This window comes from Neopelma chrysocephalum, unplaced genomic scaffold (assembly GCF_003984885.1).
Source record: "Neopelma chrysocephalum unplaced genomic scaffold, ASM398488v2 Primary Assembly neopelma1_42b, whole genome shotgun sequence".
Lineage (NCBI taxonomy): Eukaryota > Metazoa > Chordata > Aves > Passeriformes > Pipridae > Neopelma > Neopelma chrysocephalum.
Window position 1 is genome coordinate 2,902,504 of NW_020897701.1, and position 21,612 is coordinate 2,924,115.

At 39.3% G+C, this 21,612-nt stretch overlaps 1 protein-coding gene across 1 annotated transcript in view; it reads left to right on the forward strand.

Annotated features, from left to right (window-relative positions):
- The window catches only part of TNKS (tankyrase), a 99,841-nt gene that overhangs the window by 33,727 nt on the left and 44,502 nt on the right, over positions 1-21,612 (forward strand). The window contains exons 2-3 of the mRNA XM_027676951.1: positions 5,647-5,683; positions 6,557-6,632. Coding sequence (XP_027532752.1) covers positions 5,647-5,683; positions 6,557-6,632 — 113 coding nt within the window. The remainder of the gene's footprint in view (positions 1-5,646; positions 5,684-6,556; positions 6,633-21,612) is intronic.

The following is a 21,612-nucleotide window of genomic DNA, read 5'->3' on the forward strand; positions in this document are numbered from 1 at the left end:
TTTTAATTTATTTCTAAGGAGTTTTTTTCTTTGCTAAACTCTGTTTGGATTCTGGTCCAAAGATTGCTTTCTTTGTAGCAATGGCAGTTCAAATGCAGAGTTTCCATTTTCCTGCCACAGCACCATCTTGTTCAGGCTCTTCATTCTGAGGGACCCATTTGGGTGGCCACAGGCTGAGCTGGATTAAGTAACAAATCTGATGGAGAAACATGTTCTCAACCCCTGCAGCTGCATCAGGACTCTGCTGTTTTCCCAGCAGCCCCATGCATTCCTGTGCTAGCAGAGTACATTGTTGTAAAGGTACCAGAAACACTTTTCAATGAGGAAAAGAGAGAGATTGTGATACCTGCTGTCTCTACTGCTCTGATGGAGAGTGCATGTCCTCTGTGTTGCTGGATAATTGTGAATACTTATTTGGGGGAAAAAAGAATCCGCTGGACTGTTCACAAAGATCTCATCAACATTCATGTGGGATGTATATTTTCAAAAGTGGTAATTCAGGTTTTCAGGGGAGGCAGCCAATAACAAGCTGTGGTCTGCACACAGTTGAGGTCAAATGTAGGGCTGCCATGTTTTCTAATGGAGCAAGATTTCACCCCTGACTTCCAATGCTGCTAGACCTCAGGACCTGCAGCTGCCAAGAAAGAACAAGAGTTCCTCAAACATTCTATGATTCTGTGATATTCATTAGTTTTCCCTCCCCAGCCTCTGGCCATGATTGCACATTCATCAGGCTCATGTCCTTTTGGCACATAGCTCAGAAGCAGGGTACCATCAGCTAGTGTAAAAATTTTCAATGTTTATCAGTAGTCTGGGGATTTAAATTTATAATTGTGATTTCATATGATGTGCAACTTCATATGGAAAAGCCTCTTTAGTTTTTCATTTTGATTGAGAATATGTTAATCCTTTTTGTTCCCATTATTTTCTGCCATTATGTTGGATAATAATGGCTTTGTTTAATTTGTGTGACATTAATTTTTAGGGAAAACTGACATGTGATAGTATGGTAAAGCAAAACCTGCTTTGTCCAGGTTGACATTTTGGCTCTGGCTGGTTTCTGTATTAGCTGATGTTTACAGAGAGACAGGAGAGGAATCCACCTTGGTTTTGAGTGTAGATGCATGGAAAAAGCACTGTTCATTTATGCCATGCATTCAGATGTGTTTTTCAGCTTGCAGTATTCAAAAGAAATTTCAGGATTTTGGGAGAGAGTGAAACAGGGTTATTTGTCTGTACAGATTGATTCATTATGTTATCTTTTTCCCAGAATTTGGGATTTCTTTTTCTGTCTTTAAAACATCTATATATGATGATCATATTTCACAGACTCATTGAATAAGCTTAGAATTAAAGTCTGCTAGTGAATTAAAGCTAGAAGTGGGTTGACTGATTATTCCTTGTAACTCTCAAATAATGGAATTGATTGATGCTGCCCTTTAGTGTGACCCAGTGTAACACCACATAATTATGTGGCATCAATATTCACAAAAATAAGATGGCATCCTGAAGATGGGAATGAGGAAAAACAGGATAATGGTAGAGGAGGGCTCATGGAGACTGTCTGCAACAGGCTGGTGGTGCTTTTCTGGCTGCAGCTTTTATCATTAAGCTGGAAAGCACAAATGAAAGGATTACATTAGGAACCTGTAAAGATTTCAGCCTGTCACTGTTGGTGCACGCCTGTCTCTCATTCTCCCAAATACAGTGTTCCTGCATATGTCTGCATTTGCCTCCAGCTCAGCACTCCGCTCTTTTTCAGTGCCTTTCATCTGCTGCAAATGGCTTCAAAGTGGCTGCTGACCAGCAGGTTGTCTCGGTGCAAGGCAAGGTCTCCTGTCTTCCACTGAGATCTCAATTGAGCTTCCAGCTACTGATCTGCTCAACCACCAGGTGCAAGCAGCCACTGATGTCTGATAGTTAATAAGCATTTGCTGCTAATCAGCTACTGCAAAATGCATCTAGGGCCAGGTACAGCAGTGGCTCAGTAGCAGCAGCTGATCAGAGTTCTTGGAAATAACTGGTTTTCTCCTGGGAGGGGAACAGAGATACGGCTAGTTAATTGCCCGCTGGTAGCTATGGTTTGAAACACTGATTATCTGTGGTTACCAGTGGCGACCTTCTAATTCCAGTGTAAATGGAGCAGCACTGGTGATTTGGAGCTGGGACCAAGTAGAGAACTTCATGGTTTAAAGGATACTGAGCAAGCTGTAAGGAATGAACTTGATTGCGCGCCATGAACACCAGACATTGAGCATGTTCTGCTTACCTACCAGCTTTTGTCTGACAAGATAGGAACAGGGACATTGCTTTAGTATAGTGTTCTCTGCTCTCCATTTTACACCCTGTCTTTGCCTTCAAAAGTTCCCAGGCCAACTGTCTCTGGGCTACCCAGCATGCAGAGGTGAGCTAGTCCAGTGCTGTCCTTGTGGGCTGCTGGGCCAATAAGAGGCAACCTTTCTGGGCTGTCACTCCGGTCTCTCTTGTACAGAGAAGGGAGGCAAATTCTCACCTACCTAATGTAGCAGGATGCATCTGGTGGTGTGGCTGTGTGTTGATTGGGCTTGCCATGAACCACAGAAAGGACAGGTTGAGCAAGGACAGACTGAGCTAATATATGGTACAAGGGCAGGATAGCAATTAGATGAAAACTGTTTGAAGCCTTGTGTTTCAGTTTTGGTCTTCTGTGGCAAGGCCTAACATTAACTTTCACACCTCTGACAGACAAGCTTTGTGCTGTCTAAAATATTACTGCCAAAAATCCTCTGTATTGACACTCTAATTGGAAGGATGTTTTTCTCTAAAAACTGGCAACTGCTAAGAGACACGGAAGAGTAATTCAGGCTGTTACCTGCACTTTATTCTGCAGATGCCCTTTTACGTACCATAAATCCTAACCTGCCCAAAGGAGCTCTTTTAATTGTGTTATGAGCTTAGTTTAAGTCAGTTTGACATTCTTTGAACAGAAGTGTTATGTGAGGTTGATGGTCTGTATTCCTGTACTTCAGCTCAGAACTTGAAATTCATCTCTGCCCAAGCACACATGGTTTGTTTTAAAATGCTTTGCAAATGAATATTTTATTAGGTAGCTGTGGCCAATTGCTGCAGGATGGCCTTTGATAAGCTTCGTAGCCAAGCGGCGTTGGCTGTGTTGGCAGAGCCCTCTGGTGGGAGCTCAGCCTGTGCCAGCAGCAATTGGTCCTGTGGGCAGTGCCACTCGCTTCTCCCAAACACCATCAGCCAGACCTCTCTGGGCTCTGTTGATATTCCACCAGCTGACAGCTCAAGTGGTCAAGGGGCTCCTCTTTATCTCACAGAACCTGTGGAGCGCACTTGGCCGATGGTGTGCTGTAAGTGCTTATATAATTTTAGGTGTTGATTTGCAAAAAAAAAGTACTGCTTAGTAAAAGTAACTGACTTAATTAGACACACAGTGGGACATTTCTAAGTCAAAAGCCACAGTCTTCCATTTCTGTTGGTCAGTAATGCTTCTGCTTATCAAGGTAGTTGAGGAAAGGGCTTTTGTGTTTTAAAATTTCAACTTACTGAGCGTGAAGGAAAAATGTTATTACACTTGTCTAACCTAACAGTATTCAAACCAGAATGTGCAAACAGATCTTTTAATCTGGTTAGATCCCTGAAGTGTTGATATAATGCAGGCCAATAACTCCACTGCAGGAAATCCAGATGTTTGAGATTGTTGCACAAGTAATGCAGTAGTAATAAAGGGTCTTTTTTTCCTCCTCACATACTGGCCAGAGCTGTTCCATTGATTTGAAACACTCACAACTGTGCACAGTATTTTATCTTCATTAAAATAAAGAGGAATATGTACCATAGCTTAGAAAAGGCTTTTGCCTCTGGTGGTCAGGACCCCTTTCTGATGAAGTTGGAGAGTGGTGGCAAGTCAAAGGCAGTCATATTTCTGTCATTTTACTTGTTTTTTGATGAAATTTTTTCTTACGACAGACATACAAATTCTTTCAAAAGCTAAATTAACCTTCATGGCCTGTATTTGAAATGCCATTTCACCTTTGCTTTGAACTTACCTACTCCATCACTGGGGTACAGCAACATAGAACTGCTCTGTTAAGAGACCCATTATGTGAGAGGCAGTTGCATGGTGGAACTCCATGCTTCAGGTTGTTGTGAATTCCCAAAGCTGAACATGTTTCAGAAAGCAATTAAACACACTTATTAAAGGAGGAATCACCAGTATGATGAGATGCAGGTACCACCTTTGAAAATTCCCTAGCTACATCCAAGGAATGGGGCAGAAGTGCATGGCTATGTGTACTCACCCTCTTCCTCCTTACCCCTGGGTGAAGGCAGGATGCTGAAATAAACGGGACTGCTTAAGGAGAGGGCTGGTTTTGTGGTTCATGTCACCCTCTGCTGTTAACTGGAGGAGCTGTGATGAGGGGAGTACCAAGCTCTTTTCGATGGATGAGGACGTACCCTCCTTCTGCAGCCTAGAGATGTTCTTTGTCGAGGGATGTTGTTTTCAGATGAACCTTCCAGCTTACCTGCAGTCTTATCTGGCATTTTCCATGGCCGAGTGGCTTTCCTCACCTGTAATGAGTTTCACTGGAGGCTTATTACAATTACACATAGGAGGCAGCACAAAGGTTTTTATTTCTTGCATGATAGCTTCTTCTTCCTGTTTTTTAAATAGCGTTGTGGTTAGAGGCTTTAATTCTCTGGCAGATGGTAATGCAGTATGTTTTTCAAGCCCTGTACCTTTTGACTCTAGGATATACCCTTTGCTTTGTGACTTTATAAAGCTTCTAAAAAGCTAGTTTCAGCATTGAAATTCCCTTCCCTTTTTATTGCACAATATCCTCATGATTCAGCTTTGTAGAATACTGTTTTACTTCCATAGGTTATTTTGTCCCATGCTCTTTTTAATATATTAACATGCAGTTTTAACCCTGTGATGCAACAACCCCTGTGAGTTGTCTATTTTTACTCAGAATTTCAAATGTAAATGTTGCTTTTACATTACTATTGGTTATCTCTAATCTTGGTCTCACAACAAAATCTGTTGGAGAGTTCATCCTCTTTTGTCTGTGCTTTTATTTCAAATGTAATTTTTGTATTTTCAAATGTGGAACGTGGCTGATGATATAACATCTGTGCTGGTTTTTTTATTTAGTAATCCCTGCTCTTCTAAAGAACTTGGTAAAGTCTAATATTACCATTCAAATAGGCAGGTGAGAGCTTTTGGTGATCAGTAATTTGTACCTTTTCAAAAGCCGCACTGCCTTGCTTTGTCTTGGAATTTATTATGCTTCCCAAGTATAATGTGACATACTGAATAGGGCAGGGGGTGGGGACATTGTCTTCAGCTGACATGCTGTTATCAGTGGGACTGTGTTTCTGGACGCAAGATTTCGCAGTCATTGGTTGTCCGAAGAAAGCCTTTCCATCTGAGGATTGGACAAGAAGATGCGTCAATTTGCTGCCCGTCTCCAAGGTACTGGTGATGCTGCCTCCACAAGCTGGCTAACGTCACAGCTCCATCACCCAGCGGGGTGTGGGCTTTTTTCTCCTCTTCTCTGTTTTAATTCTGTGTTTGCTTCCTACTGCATTTCTTAATCTGTCTTCTGCCAAATGCTAACAGCATGATATTTTGCAATCATTTAGGTGAATACAAGAAGGACGAACTCCTGGAAGCTGCTAGGTGAGTACTGCTTAGAATATAAAGCATATTTTGGGGGTGGAAACAGGCGAGGAAAAGGGATTTTTAAAATAGTAATGTTTTGTCATTGCGTTTCCATGAAATGATGCAAGCAAGCCACTTCATTAGCATAAATCTCTTCAGACTTTACAGTCTGGTACAAATATAAAAGCCTGTTTATGTAATTGAAATCCCCCACTATGGTGGTTAGAAGGTTAATATTGAGTTTTTGCTTTAAGCTCCTTAAATCCTCTTTATCGTTTTGTGACTGTTCTTTTTAGGGGCAATTTAAATATTGGAATCTTTCTTTTATTTTGGTTTTTACTGCTGCCATAGGATGTATTTTGAAAATAGGCTTTATCAGAACAGAGCATATGGAAGCCTATACAAAAGGTGTAAAGTTCAGTCATATATTGCAAATGTGCTTTTCATCTTTCCTTCTGACTGCACAAGACCATTTTATATAGACTGTTAACCCTTCTGAAAAATTTCTGGGTATTGATTTGTAGTTGTTTCAAATGTTATGGGCCATATGCTATGAAAATATGTTAAATCCAGAACATTTATTTCAGCAAATGGCTTTCAGAGGATCTGTAAAATTAGATAAAGGAAATATAAAATGAGGCTAAGGAGAGAAATTGAAGTGTTTGTGCGTGATCTTTTGTAATACATTTAATTGCAAATTTAGCATTCTTTTCAGTATTTACCCTTGGTTTTCAAATGTTCGGAAGATTCTTTAGCCATCTGACATTCTCCCTGGCAGAGTACAAATTTCAATATATTATACTTTGCAAAATACTTGCTAAGGATCAGGATATCAAAGAGCTCTGTCCTTTTTCCCCCCCTTTTCCACAATCTTCTCTTCTCCATTTACAGGAGTGGTAATGAAGAAAAACTGATGGCTTTACTGACTCCTTTAAATGTGAACTGCCATGCAAGTGATGGGCGTAAGGTAAGTTAATGCCTGCTTCATGTTTCAGTTGTTTAAGAAAGACCAATTTTAGCATATTGGTAAGCATAGTTGTATAAACCAAGAGAGTGTATGAGGGAAAAATCTGTGATGCCTTTTCACTGTAAAATTAAATGCTGTTATACTTGACACTGGCAGTTGTGACAGTCAGCAGACATGGATTCTGTGTGCGTCTTTTAAATGTCAAACCCTGGTGTACATGTAAAATGAAACTTTAAGACCTTTTCTAAGAAAATGAAATATACTGTTTCAGATGAATAAAATAACTAAAGAAGGAAAGTTATTGTTTATATTTGAACATTGAGTGAGGTGGTTGATATTCGGCTTTGCTCCTAATGCCCTGCCACATAGACTAGCACTGTATTGCTATGCTTAACACCTTCTGCATTTTCTTAAATTTGACGGTATTGTTTTGACTTTCTCTGGCAGGGATGTTTGAATGAGTTAAATTAAGGATTAGGCTGAAACTGGAGGAGGGAAGAACATACGGAGTGAGAAGCAGATCCTATGATTTTTGATGTTTTAGACATCAAGATGATAGTCTGTCTAGACTGTTGGATTTACAAATGTTGGTTATTTTTATTTTTTTTTTACTGTGTACCAGAATGTTCTTAACAGTCATCTATTAAAAAAGTCTCTCACATGTAACAGCACCTCTCACTTTTGGAGAGAAAAGCATAGGAGTGTTTTCTTTTATAGTTTTCTTTATTTTGGTGAGGCATGTTCGAGCGTAGTATAAACCTCTGCCCATTCTGGAGTTGTTGTGGAACAGCTAAGTTCCACTGAAATCAATGAGGGTAGGCCGATTTATGCTTCCTTTTGATTAAAAAGTATATTGTTGCTGAATATAAAAAATACAGCTCCATTGTACAGAAATTCCTGGTTTTTTTCACATATTAAAATGTTTTCTCTGTTGCAATGCCTATTGATACATACTATGTGACAGAAAACCCAGACAGTTTTTTGCTTGTTTATACTTATCACTCATTGAAAATTTATACATCTTTCAGGTTTTGAAAACAATTAATTTTATGGTTTGAAGACAGGCAATTGAACAAGGGCTTTATTTAGTTTAGCAGTATTGAAACTGATGAAACACTTCCCATGTTATAAGATTAAACATATTGCCCATATTTCTTCAATTTCTTTTTTTAAAGACTTTGACATTCAAAGAAGAGTGTATTTAGGTGTTAATAGTGCACTATGTTATAATTAAATGTGGTGGAATACAGCAGTGCGTTACTGAGTAATTGAGTCCCTATCACTATTGATCTAAGGCCAAATGCAGAGTTATGACTTCTGTCAATAGTGTGAGGAATAAGCCCTTGCAGATGTTTTCTTGAATATTTCTCATTTTAAATTAAAAATTATAAAAAAATGAAGCTTTTAAAATTCATATTAAGCTAGCAGAAAATATTTATGTATTATTGCAGCCTCTGAATTAGTTTGAAAATTTATGCCCAAAGCTTAGAAAGCATATTGCAGTTAAAGCTCATGAGTGTGGACACTGAAAATACGGTTTTGTGTTTGGTTGTTGCTAAATGCACTGGTTATTGAAACTCCTTTTAAGATGGCTTGCCATTGATATCAATTAGCTTTTTTAAAATTATGTCCACCAGATGTATTTTTTCCCCTACCATATGTGTACAAGCTGTGGAAGGTGAAGCAATGCTCTGTAGCAAGTGTGGTATATAACTGTTAAGTATTTAATTTGTAAAGCAAAGCTTTCAGGTCCTGTGCTAGTGCAAGATCACTTAGTGTTTAATCATCTTAAGCTGTGCTGCAACTTAAGGGAACCTTTCAGCCTACAGCACAGCATTCTTGTAAATGAAAGTCTCTGCTGGTGTAGCTGCCTCTAGTTGACCTATAGTGATTCACGCTAGCTGAGAATTTTCCGTTTTGGAAGTAGCTTTTTGCATTCTTTGATGCTTTTTGTAATTATTTTTTGAAGATCCTCTGAGTATTCAAGCCTCAAACTTAGGACACTGTAGGGCCACAGAATTAATGCAGCTGTCAGGGCCAGGAAGTGCAGACGCTGCGGATTGGCCTGAGATTCTCAGCATCATGCTTACTCTGCAGTACAGCTATACCCACAAACTCTTTCTCCAGTTTGTGCATTCCTTGGTTTTCTGAGATGTCCAGCACTACTGTGAAATATTTAGCTTTGTAGGTGAAGAAATTGAGTTCCAGTACAGTTTTTCTGTATTACCAGGTGGTGGTAGGGGTTTTTTCATACTTTGGGTGCAATTATATGTAGTTTACCTTTTTCCCCTCCCTCCCCCACCCCTGGGGATTTTTTTCTGTGTCCCGTGTATACTAACATCTGGAGTTCTGGATTTATCAAATATCATATGTGCTGTGAGGTTGTGCTTCACAGAACAGGTAAGAGAGGTGGAAAACTCTGACAGTATCTTGCTGGTTTGAAACCAGCTCAGGATGGAAATAAAAAAGACTTACTGCATTCTGAGTGCTGCTTGTAGCCTTTTTTAAAAGTATTGACAGCCAGAGTCTGATTTCTATTGGACAGGATTCCTTGCTGCTAAAAGAGTTATAGCTGGTGCTCATAACCATTGCTCCATGTGTTTATTTAGCATAGAGGTCAAAGATGAATAGGAATGAAAACTGAACTTCCTTCTTCCCCTCTAAGTCACTGTTCAGATAGATTATGGGCATTGTAGAAATGCTCACGTTACTGAACCTCCTGAGCTGTTGTCTGAAGAGGGAATTTATTCTCTGTGTCTACTTTTGCAATTATTTTCTGGAGTGAAAAATGAAGGAGTGTGTGCAGAACAAAAAGCAATTTTATTTGTCAGCTAAAGCATTCCTGCATACCGAGGATCTAGGTAATTTGTGGGGGGGTTGTTTTGAAGACCAAGGAAAATCAACAGTAGTATCTCAGGAACAATGATTTCATTGAGCTGGGTAATGATTGAGTTTTTTAGTAAGAACTGGCTTATGTGCCTGTTGAATATATATGAGGGCACAAATAATAGTGTACAAGTGCTGAGCTATATAGTACAGTGTATGCAAATGAGTATTATACAAAGCTAAAATTTCACTAAAACTATTCTTTTGAAATTGTCCTATTTGCTTTTTAAAAAGCAATGCTTGAGCTGAAATATTATTATATTTTTTCATGACAGTTAGTCTTTGATTTTATTTTTTTAAACAGGAGACTGAAAACTCACAGAATTGTTAGGATGTGGTGGTGTGTGTATTGCAAAATTGGTGTGTTACCTCACTTCTGTTCACATTGCTTTGCAAAGTATTTGCTCTGTCAAAGCAGAACTTATACAAAATGCATGGCACCTGTGTATTCCTGATGGGTTGGAAATTTCAGTGTGTCCCGCCTATGAGCTCTGCTAGACTCTTTGGTCATCACATAATCTATAGAAGTAATGACTTTTAGAAGACAAGCTATAGTGTTAGATGGTACTGAATTTCATACTGTTAAAAAGCCAAGGCACCTATTTATGTGTCTATCTATGTAAAGGTATATAGACTTTACAGCCCCTGTTATTTCCCCCCAAATATTTTTCTCTGGGGATGTCTTTTTCAAGACTCAGTTGTGAATGAATTTTCAAAACCTGTTTTTTGACTATTTTAAATCGCCAGGTTTATTTCTACTGCTGGAAACTAAAGCTGTATTATTTTGTCATAGGAGCTCCATTTCTGACTTTTTACAACAGTCACTGCTTACCTAATTCAGTAGGCAAGAGACAGGTTTAAAATCGAATATGTCATGGTTGCAGGTTGAGTAGAAGCTCTTAGCTCTCTCATTTCCTTTGGAAGGCTGTTGTGAACACTTGAAAGGTGTTTCAGGAAGAAATTGATGTTGCCTCCATTTTAAAAATGCAGAAGCATCTGAGCTAATAAGGAAGCATTGGGTTTAGCCATTCAGATGAGAACTCTTTTCTACAAGTCTTCCCACATTACTCTTGATAGCTTTCCAAAGTGAACTACCAGCTGACATGGTAGCTATTAGCAATAGGAGGTTGAGTTTTTGTTTTGAAGTTGAATTTTTGCTGGTATATAATATGCTGCACCTGTACTGCATTACACATGCTCAGATCATGCTGGCACTAAAGTACTCAGGGGTCAGTTGAATAAAACCTTTTCTTCTTGCTAGAGAACCCAACTGCTCCAGTTGTTACTCAAAAAACCAGTTTGTTTGGTCCTCTTCTCAAGGTTCATCTCGTGAAGTAGTGCAAATATCTGATATTTTGAGCTCTTTGGAGCATAGAAAAATTATTATTCTGAAAAATAAAATGCATGCTTCATACTTTACTTCAAAATTTCCATTGATTTATTGCAGCTGCATTTTGTTATTTACATTTTGGATCAACCATATGAAAACCAGAAAATACAGTAGCATTACCTGTGATAGCTTGGTCTTGGGTATTAGTTCATCTTGAGGCAGGAATTACTACCAGAAGGCAGCACAGAATGCAATTCCTCCACAGCTACATCATCTTTTTTCTTGTGCTTTCCCTCACTGCCTCGCTCCTCAGAAACTAGGAATGTAGAAATTTCTGCAACAAGTGAATCAGGGATCCTGCAAACAATGCACCTCAGTTTTTCCAAGCACAGGACCATCCAGCACTGTGGATAAGGTAGTGATCCCATGGAAGAAAACTAATACATTATTAATTAAAAGGCCATTTCTAGCGTGCATGCGGTCCTGCTTCACTTAATTTCACTGTGGTCTTCTGACTTGTAGTGCCCCTTTCTTTGTTTATTCGCAGTTTTCAGTCATTAACAGCTCCCAGTACCAGTCCTTACTTACTTGGTATTATGCCTCTGCAATGCCTTTGTTGTCATGCCTTTCCAAACCAGCTGTAGACAACCCTGGATCCAGAATATCAGGATCAGGCCTTTTCATTAAACTTTGTAAGTCATTGGAGACATACTTGCCTCTTGGGTTTGAGTGAGGCTGTTTCTTCAGACCATTCCTGCTTGCCATAGAGATGTTTATTTTTCTCATGCATGGCATGATTCAGGTTCATTGACGCAGGGCACAGAAGTCCAACTGTAAGAAGTCCAACTCTGAGAAGGTCTGCAATGCAGTGCTGAGTACCAGCATCCTTGACCTGAAGTAACCAGTGCAAAAAGTCTTGCGTGTGTGTTTTGTGAAGAGGACAAAGTGCCCCTCAGCCTTTGCTATGGCACATCTCTGATACCAAGTAACATTTTGTTGAATGGAATTGCAGATTCCTTCTCGTGCTTCCTCTCCTTCTTTCTCTCTATTGAGAGATCAGCCTGTAAACAAAGGGCTGATAAACAGAAATTGAATTCTAACAAGATCGGGTGAGTTATGTCTCCTCTTACCAGGGAGTCTCCAATTTGCTGCTGATAAGTGAATTTGCCAGCCCCTGTTCCAGAATTCTGGTTGTTCGCAGCCATTTTCATGAAAAATCCTGCAGGTTGAAAGAAAATTGGTATGCCTTCCAGTTTCTGAGTCTTTATGGAACAATTGATCCACATTTTTGCAAGCTTTTCCTTTACAGTTATTAAACCTACAGACCTGGGCAGAGGTTTAGATTCTCTTGTAATCATCTTGGCTTTAGGAGCTGAGGACTGAAGACAAATGCTATGTACTGCAAGACGTGAACACATTGTGTGCTAGTGAAACTGTAAACCTTTACAATTGTGTGCATTCTTCTTGTGCCACAGGTAGAAATGAAAACTAATACTACATAAACATATAGGTCTGTTTGTTCTGTGTCATAGAGATTATATTCAGATGAGTACGGAATATGTTTTAGAGGAAATTATTTCATGTACAATAAAAGGTGTTGTTTGAATGTTGTCAAAATATACATTTCTACAGACGAAAGCTGCATATTTGAGCAAAAGACTTGTGAGCAGATACCTGATGCGAAGCCTTTTTTGTCATGCCTAAGAGTATGTCTGAATCTCAGTATGGACTCTACATGTGTGTTTGGGTTTTTTTGCCACATGTAATATTTATTGTCACAATCTACATTTCATCTTCCTCAAAATTTTGTGAACTTTTTCTGCTGGTATACATTGTTTGTGTGGTGTGTTAAAATAGTCTACTCTCAAGGTATATCCACAGCAAAAAAATAACTAGTGCAAAGGAGAGGAGCAATGGAATCATACATCATACAGAGTAACAGTTGACTGTGGATTCTTGGTTCAGAATGAGTACTTTCTCCTTGATTAATCTAATAAAATAAAAATGTAAAAAATCATTTAACTAAAAAATGTCATTTTGTTTCAGAAAAAAGACAACTCCACAAATCCAAAACAGTTATTCCATAATAACTTGATGGGCAAGCCCTTGCTAAATCTGCTCACTTGCTGCTTACTAGCATAAATGTCAGCTCGGTTTTGATGAAGTGGTATAAAACTGTTTTTGTGGGTGGGAAACGTGCAGATTTTGGGTTCTTTATTTGTGGTCCTGTGAATATTAGCCAGAAGATTCATGATGCGTGATTACAGTGTTGTGGAACTGCAGTTCTTGAAATAAGCGACAACCACATACTCTGTTAGCTAATGTTTGCTAGTGTAAAGCTGGCCCTGGCTGATAGCTTATACACACTGTGGTCTTTGCTGGCACTGATCTTGTATGTGTTTCATGAAACACACGTATCAAGGGTATATCTAGGGGTGTGAGTGGGTAGATTGATAAATAGAATCATAGAATGTCCTGAGTTGGAAGCGACTTTAAAGATTATCTAGTTCCAACACCCCAGCCATGGGCAGACACATTTCACTAGGCTGGGTTAAATATTTTAAATCAAATTCTGCGTGCAAAATTAAAGATGTTTTCTGGATTCAGTTAATAGTGCACTATAAAAAAAGATGACATTTCCAACATTACTAACAGATTACAAAGCAAGTGCTATAATGTTTGAGTTGTGCCTGGTGCAGAAGTGCCCAATGCAGTACACATATAAAAGAACATTCAAAAATGGCCACAACTGTATTTTGCCTTTAAAATACCATTTTGTTTATTAAAAAAAAAAGATAGTTCCCAGGTTTCATGCATGTTTGAGATAGTGACAACTTGTACACTTTCTTATGCTGTGATCCCATCTTATTTCATCAGCCAAGTGTGGTCAAAGTGGGTAACGCAATAATCCCTCTGCAGACTTTGTAAAGTATAGATAACTTGGCTGAAGTTTCTATCCCTGGTGTCACTTAAAACCCTCTATAGCCAAAGATGATACCTTTTGAATAAAATGTAAAACTGATTCATCTGCTCTAAGTTTCTGTTATGAGATCTTAGACATTTTCTCCCAGACATTTCAGTGAGTATCCTTTCACCTGTTATTTGAAGTATAGTCTATCGTGTCCACAAACAGAAATTGTGCACTGAAGGACTGGAAAGAAATTGTTTTCTCTGTAGTCATTCTCTTTGTATTGTTCTGTAAAATTCAGGAAATCTTATGCTTTAGATCTTAATCAATGTGCTCCTCAGGCAGCCTTCAAATGTTTTGAAGGTATGGGGGTTTTTTATTAATGAACTGTTTTCCCCTTGATGATTAGCTTCACACAGGAGATGACTTCTTGCATTATACTATTATCCATCTACTGTCAAGAGAAAACAAGTCAAACTGGCAGACTTGGGCAGAGCTGCCATGTAATATTTTATGTACATTAACTCAAAGCTGTGCTCTAGATTTGACTCTAACACAGAGCACTCAGAAGTTGAGTACTGATGATGTTTCTTCTACTGCGATTTCGAGAGTGGAGCCCTTCCCTTCACAGAGCTTGCTGAGATTATGTTTTGAGTTGAAAGGTCCATGGACTGTATGCATTTGACTTCTGTATATGGTTGACTATAGTGAATACTGTAGGTGCTATTTCTATGCTTGGTGTCACTTCTCTCTCAAAATCCCTCTATGTGAATGTGAGAAGTACTGAGAAGTAAACTGTTCTGCTTTCATGTTACTTTTCACTTTTGAATGTGATATTAAGTACTTCGTGGCCTTCCTCTGTTGTGGCATCTATCATTTAGTTGTACACTGTTTCCCATCTCTGGAAGATGACCTAACATCATCTTTCATATAAACCATTGTCAAGGATTTCATAGAATCATAGAATCAGCTGGGTTGGAAAGGACCTCTGAGATCATCAGGTCCAACCCTTGATCCACTACCGCTGTGGTTACTAGACCATGGCACTAGTTTCAGACAAATCCTTTGCCAAGCTTCCCCATGCTCCCCAGTATGCACATGCTTACTCACCAGGATCCTGGTGTGAGTTATTGTTTCTTCTAAGATGTATACCATGGAAAGAGTTCCTTCAGTTTTTCACAATGTCTTCTCACCTGTAAGAACTCCATTTCTTGACCTAGCATCACCTTGCCGCACTGGACTGGCACTTTGTGCTCCTAGTGGGTTGCAAGAAGTATGGCTGGTCTGAATTCCTTTCACCGGTTACTACTTAAACTGTTTTTGCCTCTCTACTTGTATTTCTACCTCTAAACTGCTGGAATTTGTGATCCTTGTTATTTTCTTCAGCTTGTAAATTCAGCTTTTTGAATGATGTCTTCTTAATTCTAGTAAACTCTTTCAGCTTGCTGTTGGTCATGCTGGCTTCCATCACTATATCAAGCCCTTCCCAACAGAAGGTATGCATTAGCACGGCATTTCCAGTATTGCTTTTGTTAGTAGTTTTTATGCTGTCTGCAAGGACATAATTCTCTTACCTACCACTCTTAGCTTATTGTTAAAAAAACTTACCATTTTTTTCACAGCGTCACTTTCGGAAGGTTAGTGCATCACACTGGATTATTTTAGCAGGCATTTCCCCTGTAGATGAGTCTGAGTGTGTTATAGCTACTATTAAAGACAACTCCAACTGCAAGGTTTTGCATCAGGTGTCACTTGGTACCAGCAATGTAGTTGCGTTTACCCTTGTGGCCTTCCTAGGCACCTTCTCTGTAGAACAGGCACTGATAGCATCCAAACATTTTTCACCTCCTAAGTCACCCAAAGCCCTTGTGTTTTCTACCCTTGCTGACTGATTTCTCTCAGTACATCAGTTATCACTTGCTCATACAAACCCATCATTGACTTTAGAGGTTGTATGGATAATTTAGAGTCATCAATTTAGTTCTAAATGAAAAGAACTGCAAATACTTACGTGCAAGAAGAGGTGTATTTACATAACCATTTCTTAAAAGTATTGTTTAAGTTGACTGAGGAGGCAGCAGATGAACGATAAAAGGGGAGGAAAATGCCAAAATAGGACATTGTAATTGATGATGGATGTGTCATTGATGAACAAGAAAATTGAAGTGATTTGATTAGTCTTTTCCAAGTAATAGAATATGTGTCTACTTACAAAAGAAACTTATTTCTTACAGATTAAATTCTTTAGAATATTCATGTTCTAATAACCGTAACTTTTCAATTGGAAGTACAAGATAAATTCTCTGCCTTTTTTCCTGTATTTGCAAGGCTTCTCTTCAAAGGAACAGTGAAGTCTGTTTGACTGGATTATAAAGGCGTTAAATTCTAAAATTTGTAAATATCACTATAATGCAATAGGAACGTTTTGTGTATTTAATTTTATGAATTATTTTATATTTAATGTTTTAATTTGATTCCAAATTACAAGGTATAAATACTTATTTTATACAGAGCACTGGAGCTGTTTCAATAAAATGAGTGAAATGCTGATTTGAATTCATGTTAGTAAAGAAAATGGTCAAATTAATGTATTCTAAGAAGCTTTTCTTTCATAGTAATGTGAAAATCTTACAAACTAAAGCCCGGAAAGTTTCTAGTTGGAACGGGAAGGAGGCAAAGCAAAGTAAATATATAAAGATGGAATGGGAGAAGTGGTAAAAATAGTAATATATGTAAAAAGAAAAGGGAAATAAAAGATTGTTAGTCGACTAAGATTGATTACCTTGAAAAAGATTGATGTACATACCCACTGGGGTATGAGATGCTGGAAAGTAGTGCCACGGAAAGGGACCTGCAGTCCTGGTCAATGGCAAGTGGAATATGAGCCAGCAGTGCCCTGGCAGCCAGGAGGGTGAACTATGTCCTGGGGGCTTCAGGCAAAGCAGCATCGCCAGCCGGTCAAGGGAGGTGATTGTCCTGCTCTGCTCTGCACTGGGGCGGCCTCACCTTGAATAGTGTGGCAGTTTTGGGCACCACAATATAAGAAAGATATTAAGTTATTAATATCCAAAGGAGGGTGGTGAAGAGCCTTGAGGGGAAGCCTTACAAGGAGCGACTGAGGTCACTTGGTCTGTTCAGCCTGGAGAAGAGGAGACTGAGGGGAGACCTCATTGCAGTCACAACTTCCTCATGAGGGGAAGAGAAAGGGCAGACTTCTCTTCTCTGTGGTGACCCAAGGGAATGGCCTAAGGTTGTGTCAGGGGAGGTTTAGGTTGGATATTAGGAAAAGGTTTTTCACCCAGAGTGATTGGGCACTGGAACAGGCTCCCCAGAGAAGTGGTCACAGCACCAAGCCTGACAGAGTTCAAGAAGTGTTTCGATAATGCTCTCAGGCACGCAGTTGTGACTCTTGAGGCTGTCCTGTGCAGGGCTAAGAATTGGACTTGATCATCCTTATGGGTCCCTTCCAACTTAGGATATTCTATGACTCTATGAAGATTATGATAGCAAGTGGAAAGAGACTGCAACAGCAAAAAACCCAGCAGTTTTGGCTCCCTGGTGTTCCAGTGTGCATCTTCTTCAGATTGCTTTAATGTTGGTACGCAGGCCTTCCCCAGTTATCTGGCATGACTGTTTGGACAGGAACCTCTTGTTAACACTTGTTTGTGCTGCCAGAACAAAACAAAAATATTTCCTTAAAAAGCGGGAACAGCAGCCTAAACAAATAATTAAAGCACGGGATTCTAAGGCTTCTGACCCTGACTGACAGCACAGATAAAAATATATGTATTGGTGCTGGAAGAGGAGAGAAAGTTGCCTCATCTTGCTCTCCTGGGCTGATAAGCATTTGCAGCTTGCAGTTTGACAAGATTGATGGGCTGAGACTTGGGCTGCAGACTGTGCTGGCTGGCGCTAGGTGCTCTCAAAAACTGCAGGAACTTCACTCTCTGGACCCCATTGCTCAGACCAGCAGCAGTAGCATCTGTTCTTCCCTGTACACTAAACTTGAATCACAGCTTCCAGTGTGCAATTTAACAAATAAGAAGTTCTAGCTGTTGCCATGAGAAAATCCTGTATACCTGTGTTCTCAGTCCACCAGCCCAGATGAGTGTTTTTTCTCTGGCTGGCAGATGTTACCAGCTGCTCTTTGGACTAGTAGAGATTTGAATACCCTCTGATGACTTTAGTTAACCTTGCTGGGCCAGTTTCTTCTTCTCACCTTGGCCTCAGCAAGAGCCAGTCGTGCCTCAGTGCCTCACCTCAGACTTGAATTTCTGACAGATTCTAGGTGATGAAAAGAAGCAACAAAAATGGCCATGCTGGACACAACGATACTCTAAGTAGTTTCTGTGTAGTGTTCTGCCATGTCTTTCAAGGCAGCATACATCTCCTTTCAGTGTTAAATAAAATCAGCAACGTTCCTTTAGGAGAAGAGAGTAGATCTTTACTGTAATTTCTTCTCTTTGTAGCTCAGTAAGCCACTATTCCCTCAGCTGTCAGCATCTATCACCAAAGAAACAGTGTATACTCCTCTGCTTCTCTGATAATCCATCTCAAAGTTTGTCCCCTTGTGTCATTGATGCTACCAGAGATGTATTCTGTGCTTCTGAATCTGGGAAAACTGCAAATGCTACTCCATGTTGGAAGCTCCAGAATTTTTTTGTATTGCAGTTCCATCCCCAGCTAAACGTTCGTCATTTGCATGTAGAAATGGAAGAGATTCTTGTAAGGGTCAGTTTTCTGAGTATACTGTGGTTTTGTGAGGGAGATTGCTCAGCTTTTTTGACACATCCTCTGTGGAACTATTTTGCCAAATGGGCGGTAGATTGAGATACATGCAAGTACAAAAGAGTTTCAGGGGAGGGAGGAGGTATTGCATTTTAATTTTTGTTTAGGAAGAGGTCAAGGATCACTAGTGCCCCATTTAGGGGACCTGCTGTTTGTAAAATCCTTCAGAGATCAACAGTGTTCTCATTTAAAGATTTAAGTGTCTCTCCTAGCCCTTTACAATTTCCCTCTTAGTCTGTCCTTCTGGGTGCATTAAAAGTAATGGCAGCACCTTGGTATGGAGTTGTTAGGGGAACTAAGCTTCCTCATTAGTATTTGGGAAGTTATGATGCTCTTTCAGGTTTGATTTTGCTTCCTTTTCTCTGAAGTAATGAATTTGAGTTATTGTCTTTTTTTTTTTATATAGCTACTGTTAAGAGAATAACTTCCAGAGCTATCTACATGGATTAAGGATCTGCCATCCTGGTGTAAATATAATAATCTCTATAATTTTGCAAGTCAAGTGTCATCGTCTGAAGAAACCTGCTGGTCGAGCAGGTTTTTCTTCTGGAATTTAGTAAGGTTTTTTTCGTGGTCGTCTTCAAACATGCACCTTAAGCTTCCCTCTGCAGATGAAACTTTCTTTTGTTGTGTTGTCCTGCAATGCTTGCATGTTTTCTCTCCTGTTAGGAAAGACGTCTTTGCCCTTTACCCTCTTTTTCTCAGTGGCAGTATATGCTACCAGAAGGAGTTCCTGAGCAGAAAAGTAAAACCACTTATTTACTGTTCTGCCTTCTTTTAACCTTGAGACAGAGACACTCCGGTTATTTCTTTGTCTACCCTTGTGCAAAATTATGCTTGTCATCCTGTTCGTCCTTCCCTACCCCAGGTATGTAGATGATTAAAAAAGCTCTTCTGTCATAAACCTCCTGCCCCCTTATTTGTCAACACTTAGTCCAGCTTGCAGTACAACAGGGTCGCTATGTTAATGTGTAGAACTGATGCCAACCCTTGTCACACGGTCTTTGAGATTCAGACATGGAGTCAGAAAATTGTGTTGTCTCTCAAAGGTCAGATCTACTAAAGAAACATTTAGTAGTCAATAGTGTGGACAGTACAGCCCCCTGTGAAGCAATAGAGTTGAATACTCACTGGATGTGAGGAGTAGAAGAGTCCTGGTCTTCACCCAAGTAAACCTTTTCCTTCTCTTTCTGTGTTTTTTAACTCTTATAATTTCCTATGGTTTATGAACATTTTTGCCCAGTGATGCTCTGCCCTAGCACTACTGTGTCTGTGAAATCAAGCTGGTTTTGTCTTTGCTGGTTTACAGCTCAAAACAGTTGGTTCTTTACCACCACTACCCCTACACCTGCCAAGAGATCATCTCGTATACCAGAGCTCTAAATTAAGATACCGTGTGACTTGCAGATTCTGAATTGGTGAGCTGTTCAGTTCATTTTCCCTGGCATTAGCTTTTAGGAAGCACTGTCTATTAAATTTGTGACATGATGTTTTCCTGAATTTTACTGTACTAAGCCTGTCCTGTTAGTCTGTCTAATTAAGTACTACTGGCTGTGTTCTTAAGATGAAGCAGTGGAATTACCACTGGAAACAGTGGAGTGAGAAATGTCTTCCTTAAGCATTTCATAATCCTTATCTTTAGGAATTTTGTTTGTTTGTAGGGGTTTTTGGTTTTGTTTACTTGTTTGTTTTAGGATTTTTTAGATAAGTAGTTTAAGCTCTTCATCCCTGTGCTTATCTATCTCTGGAGTTGCAGCCAGCTCATCTACAGTCAGCAGTCCAACATTACTTGTTTTCCTGGAGCAGCAGCTATTAAGTTTGTCCCTAAAGCATAATTGTCAGCCATGAATTTAAATAACTTAGTACTGCTATAAAATGACCAAGGAAGCTGCACGATCTGGGTGGCTGAAGTTGACAAGCTGTGTGGGTGGTGAACAGCACAGGCCCTTTCTTGCTCACTAAGAGCATGAATCTTCAGTCAAGGTTAGGGACCTTTGTTTCTGTAGTACTTGGTGTATAAGAAAGAGCATTGTAGCATAAATATAAAATAATTATTTTGAGTTATTTGTAATATGTGTTTCCAGAAGGAAATATTTTGTATATAAACCCAGGCTTGGCACCATACAAACAAATGTCAATGAGGTATTTCCCAAGAAAACTTAGAACTGCATTTAAAAACGAAGGTGTAAGATGGGTACACTGTTTACAATTAGAATGCAAGTATCTGAGAAGCCTGATCACTTCCACAGTGGAAAAGCTCAGGAATGTGTCTGCAAGATTGCGATGTTGTTGCAACTTGTTTTCTTACCCCATTAATCAGAATGATAAAGTGGTGACAGGAGGTACTCTGCTTGCATCCGGAATGTCTTCCTGGTGTACCCTCATGATTGATGCAGTTCATTTTAGAGATGTCTGTAAGAGAGCAGCATCAAGCACAGACTATTGTGATTAAAAAGAAAGATTCTGTCATAAATTCTAACGTAGTGAAGAGAGAGTTGTTTGCCTTATGAGGAGTCAGGACATCTTTCAAAACAGTTTTGTATAAAACTGTGAAATGAAGGTCCCTTCTACAATTAGAAACCTCTCTGCTCTTTCCTTCATTCAAAGGAGGTGAAACACTCCTCTGAAGGGAGTTTGTAAGACAAACTACAAATGCTTTAGGATACTTTTATTGCTACTGTTCTCTACAGGCAGTATGGTCTGATTAGAATAAAAGTTTTGTTTGACCTGTGTTAAATGGGAGTTTACTGCATACCTGCAATTTCCAAATCTACCAAACCTGAAGATAATTATAAACATGAAACATTTTAAAATTCCTCCTTCTCCCTCCTTTTTTTTTTTTAAATGTCCTTTGTCAGCATGGTGTTGTAGAAGAGGTAACAATAAGCATACTAATGTCCTTAGATATTTTTTTCAAGTGTTACTTGTTTGCCTATTTGTGTAAGAGCCATACTTATTGGTGCATATCCCTGTGGGGACCGTCTGAGCATGAGAGTAGTCATAATATGTCAAGGCCAGAACTTGCTCTCAAAATCAGGGCATTGCCTCTTTATTATAAGAATGTCCTT